The sequence below is a fragment of the Leiobunum rupestre genome, chromosome 1, assembly GCF_980474605.1.
Source record: "Leiobunum rupestre chromosome 1, qqLeiRupe1.1.hap1, whole genome shotgun sequence".
In the NCBI taxonomy this organism is placed as follows: domain Eukaryota; kingdom Metazoa; phylum Arthropoda; class Arachnida; order Opiliones; family Sclerosomatidae; genus Leiobunum; species Leiobunum rupestre.
The window spans coordinates 52,995,574-53,020,402 of record NC_143384.1 but is presented as its reverse complement, the minus strand read 5'-3'; the positions used below and the strand labels follow the sequence as shown (position 1 = coordinate 53,020,402).

At 34.2% G+C, this 24,829-nt stretch overlaps 1 protein-coding gene across 4 annotated transcripts; it reads left to right on the top strand.

Moving 5' to 3' along the window:
• Positions 1-11,150: 11,150 nt before the first annotated feature.
• LOC149963238 (single-strand DNA endonuclease ASTE1-like) lies at positions 11,151-23,602 on the top strand. 4 transcript variants are annotated; one of them, XM_090170520.1, is made up of 4 exons: positions 11,153-11,425; positions 11,736-11,847; positions 21,332-21,351; positions 21,737-23,602. In XM_090170520.1, exon 4 carries the CDS (start codon positions 21,843-21,845, stop codon positions 23,502-23,504), a length of 1,662 nt encoding a protein of 553 aa, XP_090026646.1. In that variant the 5' UTR covers positions 11,153-11,425; positions 11,736-11,847; positions 21,332-21,351; positions 21,737-21,842; the 3' UTR covers positions 23,505-23,602. The 4 variants fall into 4 exon arrangements, with proteins under 4 accessions (XP_090026644.1, XP_090026646.1, XP_090026645.1 ...); XM_090170518.1 differs by lacking the exon at positions 21,332-21,351 and having other exon boundaries at positions 11,151-11,425; XM_090170519.1 differs by having other exon boundaries at positions 21,052-23,602.
• The last annotated feature ends 1,227 nt before the right edge of the window (positions 23,603-24,829 follow it).

Genomic DNA, 24,829 nt, shown 5'->3' with positions numbered 1-24,829 from the left:
TAAATACCATTTTAATTCAAATAAATGCTTGGTTGCGTAAAAATCATAATTAAATAAGTGAAAATTATATTCTTTTTACCAACTTTTGTTAAATAAATCGGAAATTTTGTGGATAATGAATAAACAATTCCAAGCACTACTTGTTCCTCTAAGACGTTTAGAGAGTACTTTGAGAATGATTTTAAGAAACATAGTTCGAATGGCATTCATAGTATGAATTTAAGAAGAATCGATCTGTTGTGGGATACTTACCCTGAGTTGAGCTCGAAAATAACGACCCAAGGAAGAATAGACAATTTATGACCAAATGTCATAAATGGCGAATTATAACGCGTGCACAGATCTTTCATGTGAGGTATGACATGACGCGGTATCGTACCTAGCGGCGGAGATAAATTCAATTAAAATAAACCACCATTTTGAATCCTAAGGGCAATTTCATTGGATCTTCTTCTTAAAAAACTCGAAATAGGTTGTAGAACATTTGTGCAAAGTCTCATTTTTGTATCATCAAGTGCTGTGTTTCATCATTTTTATTTAGGGAAAATAATTATTTTTAAGGGTTGGTTTTAGGGATTTGCCGGGCGCTCTCATCTGGAAAAATCCGTGCTACGAGTACGTGGGCCTGGTTTCTAGTCTTATTCAGGGTGACCATTGAAAAACCCCCAAAAAATTATAGGAATATAGGCTTCGAGCTTAGGAAGTAAATATGTGAAGAAATAGCAGACGACTTTTGAATTTCTACATTTTTCAGTTGCAACTTTCAGCTGTTGTGGAGAGTTAATTTTGAACGAGCAGACCGCTTTCATATATTCAATTTAAAACTCAGTCGGTAGGCGGCGATACTTATGACAAAATTTTAAACTGCGCGCAAAGCCTATAGGAAATTCAACAGTCGATTTATAGGGAAATATAGGAGTATTATCTTTGGTAATATAGGAACATAGAGGAAAATTTGCATAAATAAAATTTTAATTTGTAGTAAAATAGTGAAGTCAGATCAATAAGCAGATAATGATATTCTTAATTCAGTTCATTGCGGTTCTTTGGAGAAGCACTTTACATTTCATCAAAGGGATTTAGTACGTTGAGCGCCATCTGTATTACGAACTAGGTACGCGGGAAATTTGAAAAAGCCGCGTGAAATACAAAATAATATCTAAATACAGGAAAAATGGTTCAATTATAGGAAAATAAAGGAAAGCATTGAAATATAGGAAAAACTACAAAATAAAGGAAGAATGGTCACCCTGCTTATTTGAAATTAGTTCTGAGTACAATCAGAAGATTATAATAAGAGAAGCCTCTAACTCCCTATACCGCCAACGTAAAACTTTTGAAACGTCTTGTTTTCGACCCGGAGCAAAGAAAAAGGAACGTGGCCTAGGACTAGTGAATCTAGTGAGCGCTATATTTAGTCTTTGTAGCGAAAAAGTAGTTTGCTCTCCAATACGTCGGTAGGCAAACCTGAAAAGTAGGTATAGATCATCCTTGGTTTAAAACTTTAAACGCGAAAGGCGGGCAAGGCTAAAGGTTTTTCAAAGAGTATTCGGAAATTAAAGGGAGATATCGCCTTCAGAATCACGATTATGGTTCATTAGTATGTATATTTATGATAGCAAATAATAGTTTTAACATTTATTTCATTTATAATGTAAAAATTACCAAGTTCAATCAAAACGAGGCAAGTCTCAAAATTTAAAATCCCCAGCAAAATCCTAAGGGAATGTAAAGAATCGTGTACATTTTTCAAATGTTTTCTCCGCTACTGCTCGCGTATGAATCGCGGGGCTATCCAATAATTCCAATGTTAGAAATTTTGTACATCTGATTTCAGATTTTAAGTGATTCTAATATTTAGTGGATTGAAGTTATTAAAGCTACTAAATTTACGTGATTTAACTGCTGATTTATACAGCTGAAGTCCCTTTTAGTACAGTCAAACTAATATCGAACCTAGAACAAATTGCCACAGAAAGTCCATCAACGGTTTCTAGGTGAAAAAATTGCGATAAACACGAAACAAAATAGTTGTCCCGGGTACCCCTGACAGTTTGGAAGGAAAAAACACATTTAGGGGCAAAATTGACTATTTTTAGACATTTTTTAATAAAGCTAAATACAAACGTTCCAAATTTTATCTGTATGGTTTCTAGGTGAAAATAGGCGAGGAACACGAAAAAAATAGTTGTCCCCTGTAGCCCTGTCAGTTTGGCCGGAAATACAACTTTTATGGGCAATACTGATTTTTAAGATATTTACCATTTGAGCTAAATGTCTATTTAACCCTTATCTTAATAAAAACTTTTCTCGGTGAAAACCCTACAATACATAAATAAACATATGAAAATAATTGTTACATCGTGATTCTGTTAGTTCTGCCACAAAAATAAACTTTATTTAGTTATTGATAAAAAAGTAATATGAAATATTTTTAGTTGTCCTTTGCATTCTCCACATTAGACGTAGTTGAGCATAAACTTTAAATACATTTACACCTAATACACTTAAGAAGGTGTGATGGAGCCGGACGTTTAGCAGATTTTATTGGAAACAGACATCCGTCTTTATTTTACCAGCCCCATTTAAGTGGATCAAGCTCTGAATCCATTCATTGATGGTATACTCTTAAACAGTGAGAACTGCAAGCATCTGAAGTCGGGGGTAGTGTCTCGGGTTTAACATGAGCTGTTGAAATTGAAACCTTCCGCTTGAACATACGAAGACGAGCAACGTTAAGGGTTTCATTAGGTTTACCTCCGTACACAATGGAAATGGCTTGTTCTCCTGCTCTAATAACGTCGTCCTTTGAACTCTTAACGTTAAAAACCGATGCGTTTTGCCGAAAAGCTTCGTTACTCTGAAGTAATTTAACTGACTCACTTTTTCCAAAGGAGAAAATCCTGGACGTTGTGTCGCAACCAAGTATTGCTTGTGCGAAGATAATATTTTCGCAAACATTTTGTCCGAATTGTTTCTTGCAAAACTTTATATCGTAGGGTTCAATTTCTTTGTTTCTGGACAAACCATATTTCAAAGGGTTCGTTTTTCGAGTAGTAATTCAAAAGAACAGGTAAATCAGTGTCGCCACCAATAACAACAATTGTCGCGTGACTCGCAGATACTACTGCTTTTTTAACTATTAGAGTATCCGCATCGGCTTTCGCCTGAATTGTTGAGCGACCAATTTCTTCCAAAGTGTTTTTTAAATAACGTAAAAATGTTTTGTTTTTATTGTTAGGATTTGTTATGAACTCATTTTTCTTAAGTACTATGACTGTGGATGGTTGAAATTTCACTTCAGGTCTCATTCCACCTTTCTGTCGTCGAGTATGGGTGTGGCTCTTAGTTGCCATTTTATCATCATAACCATCAAAAACAATTGTAGGTTTACCGTATTTATTAGTAACGTACTGCGCGTAAGCGTTTAATACGTCCTGAAAAGTTGAATTTCGGTCCCAAGGAATCCGATGGAGTAGGGAGCCTCCATCCAAAACATAATGCACCGGCTCGTCAAGGCGTTTTCTCATTCCCAAGCCAACGCTACTCCGAATGTGTTTAGCTAGTGGCGGTTTTGATGCTTCTCTCATCATTCCTTCAGAATCAAAGAGAGAAGCGGGGAAAGAACATAGCTCATATGAAAATAGGTCCTCTAAATTTTGGTCGCTTGATTGAGCACTAGGTTTTAATCTTTGAAACAGAAGTTCTGGATCGAAATGTAACGAATCCTTTTCAATTTGAACAGTGACTTTCTTGTTTAAAGTTATAACCTGTTTGCTCCTCTTAAATATAAATGCAGAGACCGAATGACCAGTCATGTCATCCAAAATTGCGTTTCCAATTTCTTCAGCTTGATGAGAGTGAGCGGTTTTATCAGTCACACCGCTTACGACATTTCGTATAACGATATCATTTTCAAAAACATTCAGTGGTGTGATAAATTCTACAATTTTCTTTTAATCTTCGTCATCTCTTTTGATTCTTGCCGTTGATACAGAAACGTGTTGATCACTAGTTACACGCGACGTGCCAGCAAATTTTTGAATCGCGCCGTTCTTTTTGCAAACCACGGCTTAGACATAACCCATATAAGTTAAAAACATTTTAACAAATAATGAAGAGCAACAGAAAAAAGTAATTGAATTTTTGGAAATCCCAGTTCTTTTCTGTGAGACGAACGTCGAAATTTTTCAATATTCTGTCCTTGGACTTTGACTAGTCCGTTCTTATTTTCAGTCTTAATACAATAAAATAGGGTGATGACTTTCTATAATGATGTCGTGAGTCGTGAACCGGCCTTTGAACTCGTCCTTATAAAATACTAGCTTTAATACCCGGCTTCGCCCGGGGTCTTAGTTTTAATGAATGAGATCTGATTTGTACGTAAGAAAGGTAAACGCTGTAGCAAAAACGCAACACGCGTAGTAAAAACGTAACACGCGTAGCAAAAAGTAACGAACGACTCAAAAATTCCAACTTAACCTTCCATTCTAAAAAGTCCCCTTTCTTTCATATAACTCACCTTCTACGAATTCCACTTTAACCCGTTAAAAAAGTTCAAAGGTCGGGACGGGCGCAGGGAACTCAAGAGAGGAAAACAAACCGGGCGACGTTTTAAAACCAATAACGGCGCGACCACGTGACATTTTTCAAAAAAAAATTAATAGATCCGAACACTAGATAAGGGAAGCAAATGGGTTGAAGTCTATACAAAACAATTTCAGCCAGATAAGGGAAGCAAAGGGGTGGTAGTCGAGAGAAAAAAATGAAAGCTGAGACCAGCCGGAAAAGTAGATGAGAGAGGCGAAAGTCCAAAGTCGAGTAAAATAAAATGAGTAAAATAATAAAATTGAATTAGATTAATAACCATGAGGCCGGTTACATGGGGGTTCGAAGCGCGCACTATCGGAAGGCGGGTTTTACCCATCGCATGTAACGTCATTCCAAGAAAGAACGAGATGCCCTTTATTCGACTCTACCTTCTCTGGTATTTCCCAAAATTGGGAAGATTTGAGAAAAACAATCTGCTGTTTTTTCAGTCGCGAATTAGAACGCTAGCTGCGAGTTCAATTAAAATTAATTTTAAAGTTAGAAAAACCAATATGAAAGAGAAAAACAATGACGAAGAATCGAAAAGGGTATCATGGAGTGATAAAGACACGTTGACATTAATTAGTGTTATTGGAGAATTAAACATAATTCAAGCTCTAGATGGTAAAAAACGCCGAAATAAAGATATTTTTAAAAGGGTGCAGACCGAGATGGAGGCTCGTGGGGTAAACTTTACTTGGGAGCAGTTCCGAACGCGATTTAAATTTTTAAAAAGCAAATATCTCGCTGCTAAGAAAAATAATAACATCTCTGGAAAAGCTCCGTCAAATATGTCCTTTTTTGAAGAACTGGATGAAATTTTTGGATGGCGACCAATCGCTTAATCTGCTGAAGGAGGAGTAGATAGTGGTATTATTGGAGCCTCTGATTCTGGTAAGTACATTATTTTTAACTTAAATATAGGTCATATTTGCCGGTATTATGCTAGATTTCCACTGTAGAATCAGTGGCGTCGCTAGGGTATTTTTTGTACATAGGCTTGCAAATTAAAGGCCCCATCGCTCAAATTTTCAGTGGTTTCTCTATTACAATTGATTAAATATAAATGTAAATAAATACAAAAAAATATTAATAAATTAATTATTAATAAAAATTATTAATAATAGCATAAGTAACAGAAGAACGATAAGTATGGCGATTCCTATTGCTTTAATGCTAATTTTTTATCCGAACCTTTTTTCGGCACTCAAACTCTCTTCAAGCTGAAATACGTTTTGGTTTTTAATTTTATTGACGATATTAAATTATAAAATTACTTCTAGACCAGAGCGAAGGAGAAAACATAATACAGAAATCCAGCTTGTATATTCATGGTAAAATTTTATTACAATTTTATTTCATTTGATACCTTTAATAACATTCAAAATTAAAGAAAAACATCAAGAAGAAATTTTGGAGCCAGATCCTTTGGAGTCTGATGTAGAACTGACCGAAACTAAAAATTCAAGTAAGAACATATTTAAAAAAAAAGTTTGGTTTGATAAAGGCTTTATTGATAAGATTTATCAAATAACGTATAGAAAAGCGTAAAACAAATTTTGAAGGTGTCGAATTAAACGATGATTCTAAGGATGGAAGGGTTGGAGAAGCTGGACCAAGCGCCGAAAAAACCCCAACTTCAACTCAAAAATATAGTAAAAATAATTAGTTACCTTTTATATTTTATAAATTACTTAATTTTTAACCACATTTATTTATTTATTAGGAAGTAGAGCAAAGCCCTTATCTATTCACGAAAAAGCACTTCTGGGTTATGCAGAGGAAATGGCGAAACAACAAGCCGTTCGTCAAAAAACACACCAAGAGTGGGCGGAAAAACAATTGGAGAAACAGAGAGAATGGAAGGAGCAATTGATGAACAAGTTTCATGAAGAATCCAAAAGTCTAATGAACGTTTTTCAATCTATGATGTGTCAAATGTTAATTAAATCGGGGACTACCGAATTATCAACCATATCAGTTCCAAGTCCAGAACCATATCAAGAAAGTTTTGAATCAACTAGTCAAACTTCAAGACCACAAAAAAGGCCATCGGAGGAAAGCGTCTTTGTACCCATGAAGGGACCAAAACCATCTGCTGATCTTTTATTAAAAAGAAAAAAAGGAAGTAAAGGTATTCTTTCTAAAGACGCTAAAAAAGTTGCTAATGCAGCAGCTAAACAACCCAATATCAATGCTCCACAAGTCACTACAAATCACCATAGCCCAATTACACCAGTAACCAATAACTACCAAAGCTATATTCCACCAGTCACCACAAATCACCAAAGCCCAATTACACCAGTCACCACAAATCACCAAAGCCCAATTACACCAGTCACCACAAATCACCAAAGCTATATTCCACCAGTCACCACAAATCACCAAAGCCAAATTACACCAGTCAGCACTAATTACCAAAGCAATATTCCACCAGTTACCACTAATCACCGAAGCAACAATCTACAAGCCCATAATTATGACAACATTTCTACGGCCTACAATTACCAAAACAGTACCACACCTACCCCTAATTATTGCAGTACTCCACTGACACATAATTATTACATTAATTCTCTAGCCCATAATTATCGAAGAAATATTCTAACAAGTCCCCTTACAAATTTCCAAAACAGCATTACACGAGCGGCCGCTTTTAAATTCCGTAACACCCAGAAACCCTCTTGAAACTTCAGTTCCATTTCTTCCCATAAATACAAACACCTTACTACAAGTACCTAACGTGTTCCGTTATAGTTTAAAAAAAGACCCAAATTAAGCTTATACCAACAGTTGAATCAATAATTGTATATCACCGAAGAAATTACGAATAAAACAAATTCAATGCAAATTTATTTATTTATGTTAACAAATGTTTCTTACAAATTTAACAGGCAAATTGCGAACTCTCTCGTAAAGGAAAATTAGCCGCTAAGTAATCCTTAAGAGCTAATCTAGCTATTACCGCGTCTGCGTTTTCAGCTAGGGTATCTCTAGATTTGGGCTGCGGGTAAAGTTTTTCTTTTATTTCTGCTATTTCTTCAAGCCACCTTGGCTGAAAGGTATCGGTTTTCAGCCCTTTTACAAAATTGTGAAGAGCGCAACACGTGGAAATTACGTCGGGAGCCAGAGAATAGTGAACGTCCATTCTTTTCATCACCATCCTCCATCTACCCTTAAGCCTACCGAATGTTGTTTCCACCGTCATACGAGCAGAACTCATATAAACATTGAATGATTCGTGCTGCTTGGTTAATGAAGCATCGTTTCTAAAGGCTTTCATTAACCAAGGTAACAGCGGGTAAGCTGGATCGCCCAAAATCATTAACGGGACGTTAACTCCATTAATTAGTCGTGGAGCCTATAGAATAAAGAGGCAAAGAAATCAAGTTATTTGACATGCTGCAATCATGAATTTATTCATATACACCCATAAATATAGAACCAATGGTGGGGCCAGCAATAAGCGTAGGTAGGCACGTGACTACCTCTGAATTTGAAAGGGGCCTCCAAAAGCTATTATTTAAAGACAAAAACATTATTGGGCCTCCATAAACTATTATTGAGTAGCAGAGTTCCTAGATTTAATAGGGCCTGTAATCTCGTAAAGGGGCCTCAAACACGTGCATACCCAGGAATGAATACCCACTAAAATCCTATAAAAGTTTTACTTTTGGTAACAGATGCGATTTTTTAAAAATTTCCGATTCTTTTAAAACTTGGGCATCGTGGGCGCTACCTGGCACCTTGCAGCTGATATTGCGAAAGCTAAAACACAAAAAAAACTTAAAATTAAAATATTTCTTAGTAGCGCTATCAGAGGTTTATAAAATATCTCTTACGTAAGAGATATATTATACACTTCTGGTGCAATGTATAAAAAGTACCGTAATTTGTTATCGACTACCGCTTGCAAAACATACGATGCATATTGTTTCCTATTTATGAAATCCCTAAAAAAATATATCCTTTAACATAATATAGAAAATAATACCGATGTCCTTCCTCCGGAGCGATAATTGGAATATGGGTTCCATCGATGGCCCCGTAAACTTGTGGAATTGCATATTGTAATTCATATTGCTTCGCAATTTCAATCGCTTCTTCTTCATTTGGAAAGGATATGAAGTCCGATATCATTGAAGGTGAAATCAGTTTGCAAAACATTCTAAATATTTTAATGACCGTGGACTTGTGGATTCCGAAAAGGTTAGCTACCACACGAAATTCGCAGCAGCTGGCTAGCTTGAACACCGCGATTGCTATTCGTTTTCTCACCGGAACTGGTTTCCTTACATATATTTCCGATGGTTTCATCCCTTCGCTAACCCTGTCGCATAACTGATCAAAACCTTCCTTAGACATGCGAAAATTTTCCACCCAGTCGTCATCGTCAAAATTACTATTCACAATTCGATCCCACCAATCGCCACTTCGGACTTTCATCCGAGGGGCTAACCACTCTTAGAAAGTCTGTACACCGATTACGCCGGATTACGCTTAGATTAGCACTGCCAAAGGCAGGGACTTCAAAGATTACGCGTAATCCCATTAGTACAGTCAAAGGTACGGCTCTGTACACCGATTACGCGGAGTGATCAGCCCCTCGCCTTCATCCAAAATCGCTTTATTCTTTTCTCTCGAAATAACGCGGAAGCGATTTCAGCGGAGGCCGGATTACTAATCAAATCACACTCATTAGAAAGCGCGTGAAAACTTAATATTTTTGAAACTACCGCTCTTCTTTGTTTTAAAATTTGTTCGAACTGAAAAGTTAAGATTATCAACTTAACGTATAATTCAAAATTTAGTTCAGCCATCGCTTAACCAGAAACTTTTATACCAGCTCCCATCTACAACGGCGAACTAGTGTACTGACTGACGAAAAGAGCAGTTAGAAATCTAGAAAAGCTCCCCACGAATTGCAGGTGTAAAAAACGGAGAAAAACCCAAACACTACGAAGAGCGCGCATGTAACTGGTAGCCTCTATTTAAAGCGCTTTTCGCCGAATAGGGGTAAAACCCGCCTTCCGATAATGCGCGCTTCGAACCCCCATGTAACCGGCCTCCATGTCAGGTATTTGGAATTAGGCGCGTTTAGTTGGAAATCAGGCCCTGAACATTGAGTTAAAATTTCAAAGCTCGAGAGCTAACTGTTATCGAGTTTAAATAAATAAATAAACAAATAAATAAAAGGACAAACTTTAAGACTAAAAAGTCCTGAAATACTTAAAATCCCAACTAAACCTCCCCTTCTACGAAGTCCCTTTCTTTCACACTAACTCCCCTTCTACGAATTTCACAATAACCCGTTAAAAAAGTTGAAAGGTCGGGACGGGCGAAAGGAATTCAACAGAGGAGATAAGGGAAGCAAAGGGTCGGCGCAGGTGATAGGGGGAGCCACAATCGCCATCCCCGCCCTCTCCCAATTTATAGGAGTGACTAATTTTCCGAGAAAGGCAGTGTTATATATGAAGAACAACAAAAAACTGCGAAGAAGGGCGAGCGAGATTGGGAACCGGGAACCCAGCTGAAATCCATAAACACATAAAAGTAAGGGCCGGCGCGGGAGATAGGGGGAACCACAATTGTCATCCCCGACCTCTCCACCTCGAACACAAAGAGGCGGAAGTCCAAAAACGAGTAAAAGAAAATTGAATTATGAGTAAAATTGAATTAGATGAATAAGCATGTCAGGTATTTGGATTTAGGCGCGTTTAGTTGGAAATCAGGACCTGCATATTGAGTTAAAATTTCAAAGCTCTAGAATTTACCGTTCTCGAGTTTTTAGGAACATGACATACAAATAAATAAATAAAAGGACAAACTTTAAGACTTATAGTTATAGATTTAACAGTTCGTTTTTCTAGCGTGTTTGTCATTTTCCGCCAAGGCCGACAGGGGTATCGAGGACAACATTTTTTTTTCGTATTCCTCGCATATTTTTGACCAAGAAATCATACCGATATAACTTGAAACATTTGTATTTAGCTTCATTATAAAATATCTAAAAAAGCCAATTTTGCCCCTAAACGTTTTTTTCCGGCCAAAGCAACATAGGTACCGGGAACACTATTAGTTTTCGTGTTTCTCGCATTTTTATCACCTAGAAACCGTACAGATACTTTCTGTTGCAATTTTTTATCGGTTCATCCAAAATTCAGCCTAAATTGACTGTACTATTTGGTATGGATATATCGAAAGGACTATATTTTCTGGCCACATATCACCATAACCAACCTTTATCCCTTCGAATACCTCTAGTTCGAAAACGAGACATTTCACGATTTTCTGCTTCTGATACAATGAAATCAATAACAAATGAATTTAGCACATAAAAAATAGTCGCGTATCCAGCTTCACTAAAAAAGTACAAAATGTGTTAGAGGTAGACTGTCGCGCATCTATCGGCTCGTCTCAAGTACATTAAAAGTTTAAAGTTGCAAAACATTTTACGCTAGTTATTGTGAAACGTAGATTTAGTACCAAATTATTTTAGAGTCTAGTAGTAAAAAAAGTGTTAAATGTTTAATATTCTCCCAAACATGGGAATTCTAAGTTTCGGAAATTAAAGTGTTCTAAAGTTAGTAGCGAAGGCTTAAGTACGTTATCGGATAACAAACAGTCCATAATTCCATCATTGCAAAATACCACGCATTGATATACATTTGACAAGAATTGAACCAACTAAACGGTTATTGGAGTATCATCCCCTTATATTTTCAATGAATACGCGACGTTTCACTATATATCATTATACTTTAACTACCTTTTACAATTTTTGACTGAGATCGGTGATATATTGGCCGAAATAATTTTCCCTCCAATCCATATGGTACGTTTCAGTATTAAAATCTTAAATCTTAATCTTATATTCAAGGCAATCGCGAATGCCTTTTTATAGCTATATCCTTTATTTGGTTGTGGTGGGAAAATGATGTAATTTAAATTGTTCAATCCAAACTAAATTGAAACCAACTTCCTTGCCAACTTTCATCTTAAACAAGTTTCAAATTAACCGTGATTTGTGAAATTTCATTTTAAATTTTATTAAGTTTAAAAACGAATCTGAGAGCAGTGAACGGATATTTTAGTAGCTTCCACAAGTGTTAAAATGGGAATTCGAAGTTTGACTTCTTTGATAGATGCAAATAAAGACATTTCGCCGCCGCATAAGTTACGCAATACACGGCTGGTAATCGACGGAGAAAATCTACTAATTGAACTGTTCATGGCTTTCGACTGTGATTACTACCAGTAAGTTGGTTTTACTACTTGATAAAAATCGTTTGTTATTTTGTGCGAGATCAGAAGTTTAGCTACAACTGTATGAATACTAGCCAATCCAAATATTTTCTCTGTTGAATCATGTTTAGCCAGAAAACTATACAGGGTGTTTCAAAAGATTATACAAAAATTTTAAGGATTTATAGGAGATGAGTTGTAAAAAGCGCCAGAGAGCTTCAAAGTGTGGCCTACTAACCCCTGGAAGTAGGTTGCAACAAGCACAAACCCAAGCAGCAGGGAAATGCGAACATTAAGGTTTGGGCTTGTGTGATGGGTAAAAAAGGACTTTATAAACAAAATCGAGGTAATCAACGGAAAAAGTAAACTTAAAACAGTATTTTTAGTCCCTGCTGCTTGGGTTTGTGCTTGTTGCAACCTACTTCCAGGGGCTAGTAGGCCCCTTTTTGAAGCTCTCTAGCGCTCTTTTAACTCAACGTAGGAAAATGGGGAAAAAACAGGCATACTTCTTAACTCGCCCCCTACAACTCCTTAAACTTTTTGTATAACCTTTTCAAACACCCTGTATATTTAAACTTTCGGCTGTGAACCTCGCCCCTTTTTTGAGAATCATCATATCCAAAGTGTGTGCATATATTACTTATCAGCCTTACAGTAAACGACTAAGCTACCCTACTTTTTTAACATTATACCTCTTTTAATACCATGTTTCAACAAAGTCCATTTAATCAAATAAATGAAAATTCCAGTGGCGTAAATAGCGCCCCCGCAGACCCCAAACGTTTATGAATAAAATCGGTGCTATTTAAAAGGGCCCCAAGTCGTTTTTTGCGGGGGGGGGGCGGAGTTCCTAGCTACGTTACTGGAAAATTCTGTTTATTTGAATAACAAAATTTAATTTTATATAGAAAACTAGTTTGGATTACCTTAGAAAACCCTATTTTAATTGACAAAGAAAACTGAAGTGTTAATTTCCATAAAAAACAACAGTTTAATTGACATAGAAAAACGACAGTCTAATTGCCTTAAAAACCACATTTTAACTGTCATAGAAAAACAACATTTCAATTTACATAGAAAAACATCATTTTAATTGTGTTAGATAAATAACATTATAATTGGCATAGAAAAACCAAATTGTTAATTGCCTGGAAAAATCTAAAGTGTTAATTGACATAGAAAAACTAGTGTTAATTGACATAGAAAAACTAGTGTTAATTGTCTTAGAAAACATATTAAAAACATATTTTGATTGACATAGAGAAACTAAAGTGTTAATTGTCTTAGAAAAACAACATTTTAATTGACAAAGAAAAACAACATTTTAATTGACAAAGAAAAACAACATTTTAATTGACAAAGAAAAACAACATTTTAATTGACAAAGAAAAACAACATTTTAGTTGCTTTAGAAAAACAACATTTTAATTGACAAAGAAAAACAACATTTTAATTGACAAAAGTAGAAGGAAAGTAAGGTCGACACTCCGATCCCAGGATCGAGGATCGAGGATCCAGGATTTAAGGGGTGAAATGGGGGTAAAATCATCGAAAAGTCAATGTATTTACAGTATTTCTCGCGACGATTTGTTTTCCCGTATATCAACATATTGTGTCCAGGCCAACTTGTTCATTTATCTACGCTTATCTCGAAAGATACTTGAACGTATATCTTATCAAGTTTTATCGTACGGAATAAGTTGAAATGATGTAAAAATTGATAACCTAGGCGACGCGTGCGCAGATTACCCCGGGGGACGCGGTTAATTTGAATTTAAGAGTGTTTTGACGTCATGGAATATTCGTTGTTAAAGTAGAATGGAAATATTTTTAAACTTCATTTTAATATCATTGTAGTACTTAAATATGCTTGACACTTGAACCAATCTCACGAGTATTTCTTAAAACGAATATCTCGATCGCGTTTTATCGTACGAAATAAGTGGAAATTATGTAAGTTGTATGATTAATAACCTAGGCAGGAAGATAGCGCGCGCGTGCGCGGATTACCTGGGAGGCGCGGATTGCCCGGGCGCGCGGTTAATTTGAATTTAAAACATGGATTCCCTCTCCGAAATAATTCATGTACCCAAAATTGGACCGCAAGTTTTTTTCTTTTAGGGGAATCTCTATGGGAGTTTAACATTACAATAAAGCTAATAGGTCCAGTTTGGGGTACTTTTGGTCCGAAATGGGGTACATAGGGCCGAAAATGGTGACTTTGGTCGTTTTAAGGGTACTTTTGGTCTATTTTGGTCCATTTTTGGGTACATCAGAAAAGCAGTTGGAAAAACGAAGAGCCTTATTTTTTTTCCACCCATCTCCAAACTCCAAAAATTTATTGCTATAATTTATTTATCCCTTCCGTAGGTATAAAATAAGATAAAAACCACTTACCTATATTTTAATTACGGTAAATTAAAAATACTTAATTAGTGTACTAAGTTACTTTTAAAAGAACCTTTTGTAACAATTCCAATATGTAAATATAGGTATAAGGATTGAAAAAATACTTAGTGGTTTTACTGATAAACTCTAAAGGAATTTAACTTTAAAGGTATCTTAGATTATTGTTTTTAATTTTATTCAAGTTGAAAACGTATTAAGAGTCCTTCAAAGTACTATAAAAGGATTTTATTTACGAACTTAATTCATATTTTCTTCAAACTTTCAATTCGCTTTTATTACTATTTAAATACGGTAAAATATAATTCTTATACACAAATATAGTCAGAAAGATACTATAAAACACTAAAATTAAAATTAAATTAAATTTGTGTGGATAAGATTTGTAAATATCATTTTGAAACTAATAACTTTCACGCTTTATTTAAGTCAAGCCAATAAAAACAATTACCTATATTTTAAATACGGTAAAATATAAATACATTTCCGATATGTAAATAGGTAGAATAACACTATGAAAAGTTCCTTTTTCTTCTTTTAATACGACAACACACAACTCTGATACGCAAATATATAAAGAAAATATAAAAAAAAATTTACTCTACGTTCGATACGTTAAAATACATTTCCGATACACAAATATAGATAAAGAAATACTATAAAATGTAAAAAGGTAGAAAATACTACACATTAACCATTATGAATTTAAGCTTACAACATCCTTCACGTATAGAGCATAACATACATGTTCAGAGTTAACTTGTTTCCTCGTTATCTTTATCGCATGTGTTTTAAATAGCGTATGGAATAAGTTAAGAATGTACTGAAATGGTGTATGTTTAAACCTCGTAGAATAAAGAGTAAAACATATGTTCAGAGTCGGCTTGATTACTAAAGCAAATAACACAGAGACGTTTCCGGTGTAGTCACGTAGGAAGAAAAATACTACAACACTCTCTATACTCTACATTCAACACGTTAACATATACTTCCGAAATGCCAATATAGGTAGTAAAATACTACAAAATCTCTATACTTTACCTTCAATACGTTAAATTACATTCCAATATGTAAATATAGGAGGAAAAATACTACAAAAGCCTCTTTTCTTGGCGTTCAATATGTTAAAAAAGATTTCTGAAATGCAAATGTAGGTAGTAAATACTACAAAATCTCTATACCCTACCTTCAATACGTTAAATTACATTCCAATATGTAAATATAGGTAGTAAATACTACAAAAGCCTCTTTTCTTGGCGTTCAATATGTTAAAATAGATTTCTGAAATGCAAATATAGGTAGTAAATACTACAAAAGCCTCTTTTCTTGGCGTTCAATATGTTAAAATAGATTTCTGAAATGCAAATATAGGTAGTAATTACTACAAAAGCCTCTTACTCTACGTTCAATACGTTAAATTAATGATATGCCTCCGATCGAATCGTTCATTTTTTCCTATTTAAATATACGCATTTAAATTAGAATTGCTTCTAGTGTTCGGCAGTCGATTAATTTTTATCCATAAATTTTCCGATTTATTTAAAAAACGTTGGTAAAAAGAATATCATTTTAACTTATTTAATTGTGTTTTTTACCCAACCAAGCATTTATTTGAATAAAAGTGGTATTTTTTTAAATAACCAATAGTTAAATAAAAATTGTTAAATGTTTAAATAATCGAAAGTGAACAAGCCTATTTTTTAAATAAAACAAACAGACTTTAGAGTTGATAAGATTTGTAAATATCATTTGAAACTAATAATTTTCACGCTTTATTTAAGTCAAGCAATTACATTTTTAAAAATGAAAGAAGTTAAACAATATAAAAATTTGTAAATATTGTAAATATTTTTAGGTATTTGGTCATTTTGATGGTCAAATAGCCCAGTATGGAACTGCGAGATGATAGTCAGACATTGAGACGCGGGTGGCGCCCGTGCCCCAGCGTCCGCGCCCTCGCCCTGATGGTGCCCCGAGCCTCCGTCGACGTCTGAAATGTGAAATGGGGCACCACCCGCGTCTCAATGTCTGACTATCATCTCGCAGTTCCATACTGGGCTATTTGACCATCAAAATGACCAAATACACATATATTTGAACATTTCCTTGACTACATGACTGAAAAATTGTTTAAAGCTCCATCTACTTGGTTACAAAATTTGTTAAATACTTGGCTTTAAGGCCATCTAAATTAAAGTTAGAAGAAGCTAGACAAAGAGAAATTGTTCTGAAAAATAAAATTAAAGATATAAAAACTAACCAATAGTATTTCGAATACCAAATAATTCGACGTATTTGTTTTGAAATAACTAAATAGTTTGCATATTTGTCAAAAAAAAACTAAAAAAGTAATTGAAATTACTATTAATTTTACTTGCAATAGTAAAATACTAAACCAAATGTATAATTTATATTTTATTTTATTTAATAAATTTAAACTATAATACTAAACTTTTTCAAAAAAAAACATTTACAAACAAAATTTAAAATACACATTTTTAAAATTTAACTACACCAGCTCCAAGTCAGCTAGCGACTTTTTTTTTAAGAAACTACTAACTACAATTAAAATCAAAGGATCTGCTATATTTTTCATGCTTTGAAAACAATTCATTAAAATCTCGAGTTTTTAAATATATGTAAAACACGAAGGAGCAGATCTTTTATCACAAATTTTCAAAAATTATATTTAATTTAGTTTATAATAATATAGGGAACTCAAAAATTAAAAAACGAAAAATCAAAAAAAATTACTTACTTCAACCTTTCTCCCAGTTATTAGTTTCGTTTTAAACTTGGTTTACGTTTTAGTTTTACTTTGCTTTTCTAGAAAATTCCAAAATTCCTTTAGAGTTTATCAGTAAAACCACTTACTTTAAGTATTTTTTTTAATTAGTTCGGTCTAATAGTAGATTACGCACCTATAATCCATGATGTTTTCATTTAAATTCAAATTATAACGAATTGAAAGTTTGAAGAAAATATTAATTTAGTTTGTAAATGAAATCCTTTTATAGTATTCTGAAGGGCTCTTAATACGTTTTGAACTTCCAAAATAAATTAATGTACTAAGTTACGTTTAAAAGAACCTTTTGTAACAATTCCAATATATATATATATAAAAAACCGTGATAAATAGTAAAACCCACTTATTTTTCAATAAATACATTTCAGATACACAAATTAATTAAATAAAAGTATTTAAATAAGAATTGCTTCACTAAATTATGCATTTGTAAATAATACCTGATTTTGAAATTATATTAGAATAATTATATTGTTAAACTTCTTTCATTTTTAAAAATGTAGTAGAAAATGAAAGATATTTTAATTAAAACATTTCTTAATTTCTTTATTACCTAAAAATATTTACAATATTTACAAATTTTTATATTGTTTAACTTCTTTCATTTTTAAAAATGTAATTGCTTGACTTAAACAAAGCGTGAAAATTATTAGTTTCAAATGATACTTACAAATCTTATCAACTCTAAAGTCTGTTTGTTTTATTTAAAAAATAGGCTTGTTCACTTTCGATTATTTAAACATTTAACAATTTTTATTTAACTATTGGTTATTTAAAAAAATACCACTTTTATTCAAATAAATGCTTGGTTGGGTAAAAAACACAATTAAATAAGTTAAAATGATATTCTTTTTACCAACGTTTTTTAAATAAATCGGAAAATTTGTGGATAAAAATTAATCGACTGCCGAACACTAGAAGCAATTCTAATTTAAATGCGTATATTTAAATAGGAAAAAATGAACGATTCGATCGGAGGCATATCATTAATTTAACGTATTGAACGTAGAGTAAGAGGCTTTTGTAGTAATTACTACTTATATTTGCATTTCAGAAATCTATTTTAACATATTGAACGCCAAGAAAAGAGGCTTTTGTAGTATTTACTACCTATATTTGCATTTCAGAAATCTATTTTAACATATTGAACGCCAAGAAAAGAAGCTTTTGTAGTATTTACTACCTATATTTACATATTGGAATGTAATTTAACGTATTGAAGGTAGAGTATAGAGATTTTGTAGTATTTACTACCTACATTTGCATTTCAGAAATCTTTTTTAACATATTGAACGCCAAGAAAAGAGGCTTTTGTAGTATTTTTCCTCCTATATTTACATATTGGAATGTAATTTAACGTATTGAAGGTAAAGTATAGAGATTTTGTAGTATTTTACTACCTATATTGGCATTTCGGAAGTATATTTTAACGTGTTGAATGTAGAGTATAGAGAGTGTTGTAGTATTTTTCTTCCTACGTGACTACACCGGAAACGTCTCTGTGTTATTCGCTTTAGTAATCAAGCCGACTCTGAACATATGTTTTACTCTTTATTCTACGAGGTTTAAACATACACCATTTCAGTACATTATTACCTTAATCCATACGCTATTTAAAACACATGCGATAAAGATAACGAGGAAACAAGTTAACTCTGAACATGTATGTTATGCTCTATACGTGAAGGATGTTGTAAGCTTAAATTCATAATGGTTAATGTGTAGTATTTTTCTACCTTTTTACATTTTATAGTATTTCTTTATCTATATTTGTGTATCGGAAATGTATTTTAACGTATCGAACGTAGAGTAATTTTTTTTTTATATTTTCTTTATATAATTGCGTATCAGAGTTGTGTGTTGTCGTATTAAAAGAAGAAAAAGGAACTTTTCATAGTGTAATTCTACCTATTTACATATCGGAAATGTATTTATATTTTACCGTATTTAAAATATAGGTAATTGTTTTTATTGGATTGACTTAAATAAAGCGTGAAAGTTATTAGTTTCAATATGATATTTACAAATCTTATCCACACAAATTTTATTTAATTTTAATTTTAGTGTTTTATAGTATCTTTCTGACTATATTTGTGTATAAGAATTATATTTTACCGTATTTAAATAGTAATAAAAGCGAATTGGAAGTTTGAAGAAAATATGAATTAAGTTCGTAAATAAAATCCTTTTATAGTACTTTGAAGGACTCTTAATACGTTTTCAACTTGAATAAAATTAAAAACAATAATCTAAGATACCTTTAAAGTTAAATTCCTTTAGAGTTTATCAGTAAAACCACTAAGTATTTTTTCAATCCTTATACCTATATTTACATATTGGAATTGTTACAAAAGGTTCTTTTAAACGTAACTTAGTACACTAATTAAGTATTTTTAATTTACCGTAATTAAAATATAGGTAAGTGGTTTTTATCTTATTTTATACCTACGGAAGGGATAAATAAATTATAGCAATACATTTTTGGAGTTTGGAGATGGGTGGAAAAAAAATAAGGTTCTTCGTTTTTCCAACTGCTTTTCTGATGTACCCAAAAATGGACCAAAATAGACCAAAAGTACCCTTAAAACGACCAAAGTCACCATTTTCGGCCCTATGTACCCCATTTCGGACCAAAAGTACCCCAAACTGGACCTATTAGCTTTATTGTAATGTTAAACTCCCATAGAGATTCCCCTAAAAGAAAAAAACTTGCGGTCCAATTTTGGGTACATGAATTATTTCGGAGAGGGAATCCATGTTTTAAATTCAAATTAACCGCGCGCCCGGGCAATCCGCGCCTCCCAGGTAATCCGCGCACGCGCGCGATATCTTCCTGCCTAGGTTATTAATCATACAACTTACATAATTTCCACTTATTTCGTACGATAAAACGCGATCGAGATATTCGTTTTAAGAAATACTCGTGAGATTGGTTCAAGTGTCAAGCATATTTAAGTACTACAATGATATTAAAATGAAGTTTAAAAATATTTCCATTCTACTTTAACAACGAATATTCCATGACGTCAAAACACTCTTAAATTCAAATTAACCGCGTCCCCCGGGGTAATCTGCGCACGCGTCGCCTAGGTTATCAATTTTTACATCATTTCAACTTATTCCGTACGATAAAACTTGATAAGATATACGTTCAAGTATCTTTCGAGATAAGCGTAGATAAATGAACAAGTTGGCCTGGACACAATATGTTGATATACGGGAAAACAAATCGTCGCGAGAAATACCCTAAATACATTGACTTTTCGATGATTTTACCCCCATTTCACCCCTTAAATCCTGGATCCTCGATCCTCGATCCTGGGATCGGAGTGTCGACCTTACTTTCCTTCTACTGACAAAGAAAAACAACATTTTAATTGACAAAGAAAAACAACATTTTAATTGACAAAGAAAACCAACATATTAGTTAATTGATGTATAAAAGATGGTGTTAAATGCCTTAGAAAAACTAAAGTGTTCATTGCCTTAGAAAACAACATTTTGATTGACATAGATAAACTAAAGTGTTAATTGTCTTAAAAATAATATTTTAATTGCTTTAGAAAAACAACATTTTAATTGACAAAGAAAAACAACATTTTAATTGACAAAGAAAAACAACATTTTAATTGACAAAGAAAAACAACATTTTAATTGACAAAGAAAAACAACATTTTCATTGACAAAGAAAAACTGAAGTGTGAATTTCCTTAGAAAAACTAAAGTGTTAATTGAATTAGGAAACAACACTTTAATTGAATTAGGAAACAACACTTTAATTGAATTAGGAGGCAACATTTTAATTGAATTAGGAAACAACACTTTAATTGAATTAGGAAACAACACTTTAATTGAATTAGGAGACAACATTTTAATTGAATTAGGAAACAACACTTTAATTGAATTAGGAAACAACACTTTAATTGAATTAGGAGACAACATTTTAATTGAATTAGGAAACAACACTTTAATTGACATAAAAATCATTTCCATTTGCTTGTCAGGACCTCTCAACAGTATATTTTTGGAGTAGAGGAATACATGGTAAGCGACTTACTTTCAATGAAACATGTGAAAAAATACACATCAGCTTTTCTTCGTGTAAGTAGCTAGGATTGAGTTACACATCGTAAATCGTGGTTTCGCGGGGTTATTTCCTAACTGACGATAATCCTTATCATTAGAGAGTGGCGCCATCTCTTTTCATTATCAGGGCAACTCTGATAAAGATTTTGCTTAACTACAAATAACTGTAAAGCTAAAATAAAAATTAATTTTTTTAAGGTCTTTGTCTGAGGCACCAGGTAAGGTTTTGTTTTTAGTAATAATAATAATTATCAGCTACGCTAATACCTGTAACCAGATTAAATTGAGTGGAGGTTGATGGAAAGCCCGTCCTGTCACGCGAGCCAACAGCTCTCTACACTTTCTGCCACCACCCTCCTACGCATTGTAACCCGGCGACCTGAATTAATGGCATTTAAAGTCGCTAGATTACTTGGGCCTAAAATGGTGCCTTGGTTATTAGCCTAGCTGATTATAATTAATTTTCATTAAACTGGAATTTACTACTAACTTGAAATTTTAAAAATTGGCGTTTACTAGGTTTTGCCATGAGACAGCCGACTTGTGTGTAAATTAGTAACTTTTTTAATCAAATATATTTTTTTGTTTCATTTCTGTCATCAGATTGGCCAGGATTATACGAACGCTATTTAAGAATCTGCGCGCGTGCAACATTCTTCCTATCGTCGTACTGGATGGAGCAGACGATCCAACCGATCGCAAGAGAGCCATGTTTGTAAAGCGAATGACCGAATGCTTTCAAACTGCCTTTCAAGTCTCCAAATCCTACAAATACAATGAAGAATATAACTATCTCCCTCATCACCTTATAAGTTTGGTGTTCATCGAAGTTCTCAAAGAAGAAGGCATCCCAGTCCTGCGGAGCATGTTCGAAGCGGACGAAGATCTAGTAGCCATTGCCAATTACTACGAATGCCCCATACTGGGCAACGACAGCGATTTCTATATTTTTGAACTGAAGGGTGGTTTTATTAGATACGATTCTTTGGGAAGTATTACTCGACCTGAGAGTGACAACCAGCGACCTTTTGTACCGTGCAATCTCTACTTTGTTGAAAATTTGTTGGCATATTTTCCACGTTTAAGAAAAGAACTTTTGCTTGTGGCCGCGGCGTTGTTGGGCAAAGATTACATTCAGCCCGAAGTTTTAGAAGGTTTCTTTGAGACGATCGAGAAAGTACCTTATCAGGGTAAAAGTATAAGATATAACCCCCGAAACCTTGGACATCAGAAAATAGTAAATCTGTTAACGTGGTTAGAAGACAAAACTTATGACGCAGTTTTGAATAAAGTAATGCACGGCGTCAATATAAGCCATCGCCAACACGTATTGGAAATGATTCGAGAAGTAGAGAAGAATTTCTTAAAAAGCAGATCACCCCTGCTGGATTATTTGCTCAAGCGGAACATTTTGGAACCAATGGCGAGAGACGAGAAGGTGAAATCTAAGGGAGGGAACTTTCCACCCAGCTGGTTGCTTAAGAAAATAAACCACGCCGATCTGTCACCGGATATTCTCGAAATTATCTGCAACAGGCGGGTATCTAATCCCGTTATGATTGGTGAACCGAATTCCCGCAGTGGTCACCACTGCGCGAAGAAACTCAGGGTGGCAATCTACAAGATCGTGTTGTCCACGGATGGTTTTGGAAAGTACGTCGTGAAAGAGGACGACCACGAGAATTGGAAATTGGTTTGCAACAAAGTTGAAGTTGCGTGCGACAATGTGGATTTGCCGACTCTGAAGAATCTTCCCACACTCGATGTGGTTAAAAGGCGGCAATATTTGATGCAAAGTTTGGAAAGCGATGACTTGGACCTGGAGCCATTCCCGTCGGATTGGCAATTACCGATTGCTGTTCTTAATTTCTTCATCAAGAATTCGAGTCTGCCTTTTAGCGAAGAGTTCCTCAGCGCCATGCTTTGTTCCATGACCGTCCTTGGGATCGTACGACCATTACTTACTGGAACAGTTTGGGAAACGAAAAATGACGCCAGGATATTGAAAGAACTTATTCAGGCCCATGAACGTTTATCTAAATATTTCCATCCGTTTGAGCTTAAAAATGGCGACGTAATATTATTGGACATAGTGCATCGTAGCAACGAATACGAAGTTATTTTCGTCAAAGCTTTTAATCTGAACCAACTTCTGGGAAACCCGTTACCAAAACCTCTCATTAGACAATTTTTTAGCGGAAAATTCATCTACAACTTCGCCGCTGCTTTGAAGACGCGACAGTCACCAGATCAGTTCGTCTCAGATCTACTCGGTCATGGATCCATTTTAGATCTTTTCTACCATTACGCGAAAGATTTCTTTAAGATAAACACGTTAATTTTAACAAGACAAACTTCTACCAATTTTTAATTGGTAATCTTAAAAGAGTTTCAACAGAAATAAAAGTTTTATTATTGACTTAATTTAAGCGTGTAACAAATAACGAAAATTTTGTAATGCTTCTAATTATGTTCCAATCCTGTTATTTATTTTTATCTGCACTGCAACTAATTATCTTCTGTCGCAGCTATATACAAATAAACGTTAACTAGACAAATAGAAGAGTCAGAAAACAATAAATAAAACATTTGGTTCTAGAACGCAAAAGTTTGTAAAAGTGGCATACAGTGACGTAACAGCTACATTGAAATGACAGGCCTATTGTTGGTGGACAGGTTGGTAGTCAAAAGGTTTGGATGAATATCTTATTGGTCATACTCAAAAACAAAGAAATAACGTCAGGAGTACATTAAGAAATGAGTATTTAACTTTGAACGGTGTCTCTAAAGGGTTAAGGACGTACAAGTCGAGAGTGAAATTCAAACGTACCAATATTGGTTTTCTAATAGTTTTACTACATGTATAGATTGCTGTCAATTCGAAACTCACGACGTCACCAATCTAATTTGCCTATTTATAAAAAACGGTAACTGTCATGGCGGCCACTATTAAGACTACAGCTGTGACGTTACAAGTTTTCAAAATCGTATCAAACGACGTTGCTCTATATACAGCTTGAATCGTGGACTAGATTTTAAACAGTAGTCATAACTAGACGAATAAAGCAAAAGGTGAATCTTAAGAGATTTCCAAAAAAATATGTTTTTCTTACAGCAAGAAAAGTACCATTTAATTCTGAGAGATCAGAATTTTACTGTATAGAAAATTATTTTTTAAATATTTATCCCATAAATAAGCCTAACCTTCTCACCTTCATTGTCAAAAGGCACAAAGCATTTTAGCAGAAGCCTGTAGCAGGACCATTGGAAACTGGGAGCGATAATGCTGTACCGAGTGAGCGGTAATGATGGCTCCCCCGTTTTGGAGCGAAATACAGTTTTATAGGGGTACATTACACATTAATTAAACAGGGTGTTACAAAAGGTTTTGCAAAAATTTTAAGGAGTTGTAGGGGGCGAGTTGAGACGTATGCCTGTTTTTTTACCATTTTCCTACGATGAGATAAAAGACTGCCAGAGAGCTTCAAAGTGTGGCCTACTAGCCCCTGGAAGTAGGCTGCGACAAGCACAAAACCAAGCGGCAGGGACTTTAAATACTGTTTAAGTTTACCTTTTTACGCTGGTTACCTACATTTGCTTACAAAGTCCTTTTTGCCTATCACACGAAACCAAACCTTTATAGCCGCGTTCACACATACCCTCTGGAACGTTGCGAGTGTTCCCGCAACGTTTGTA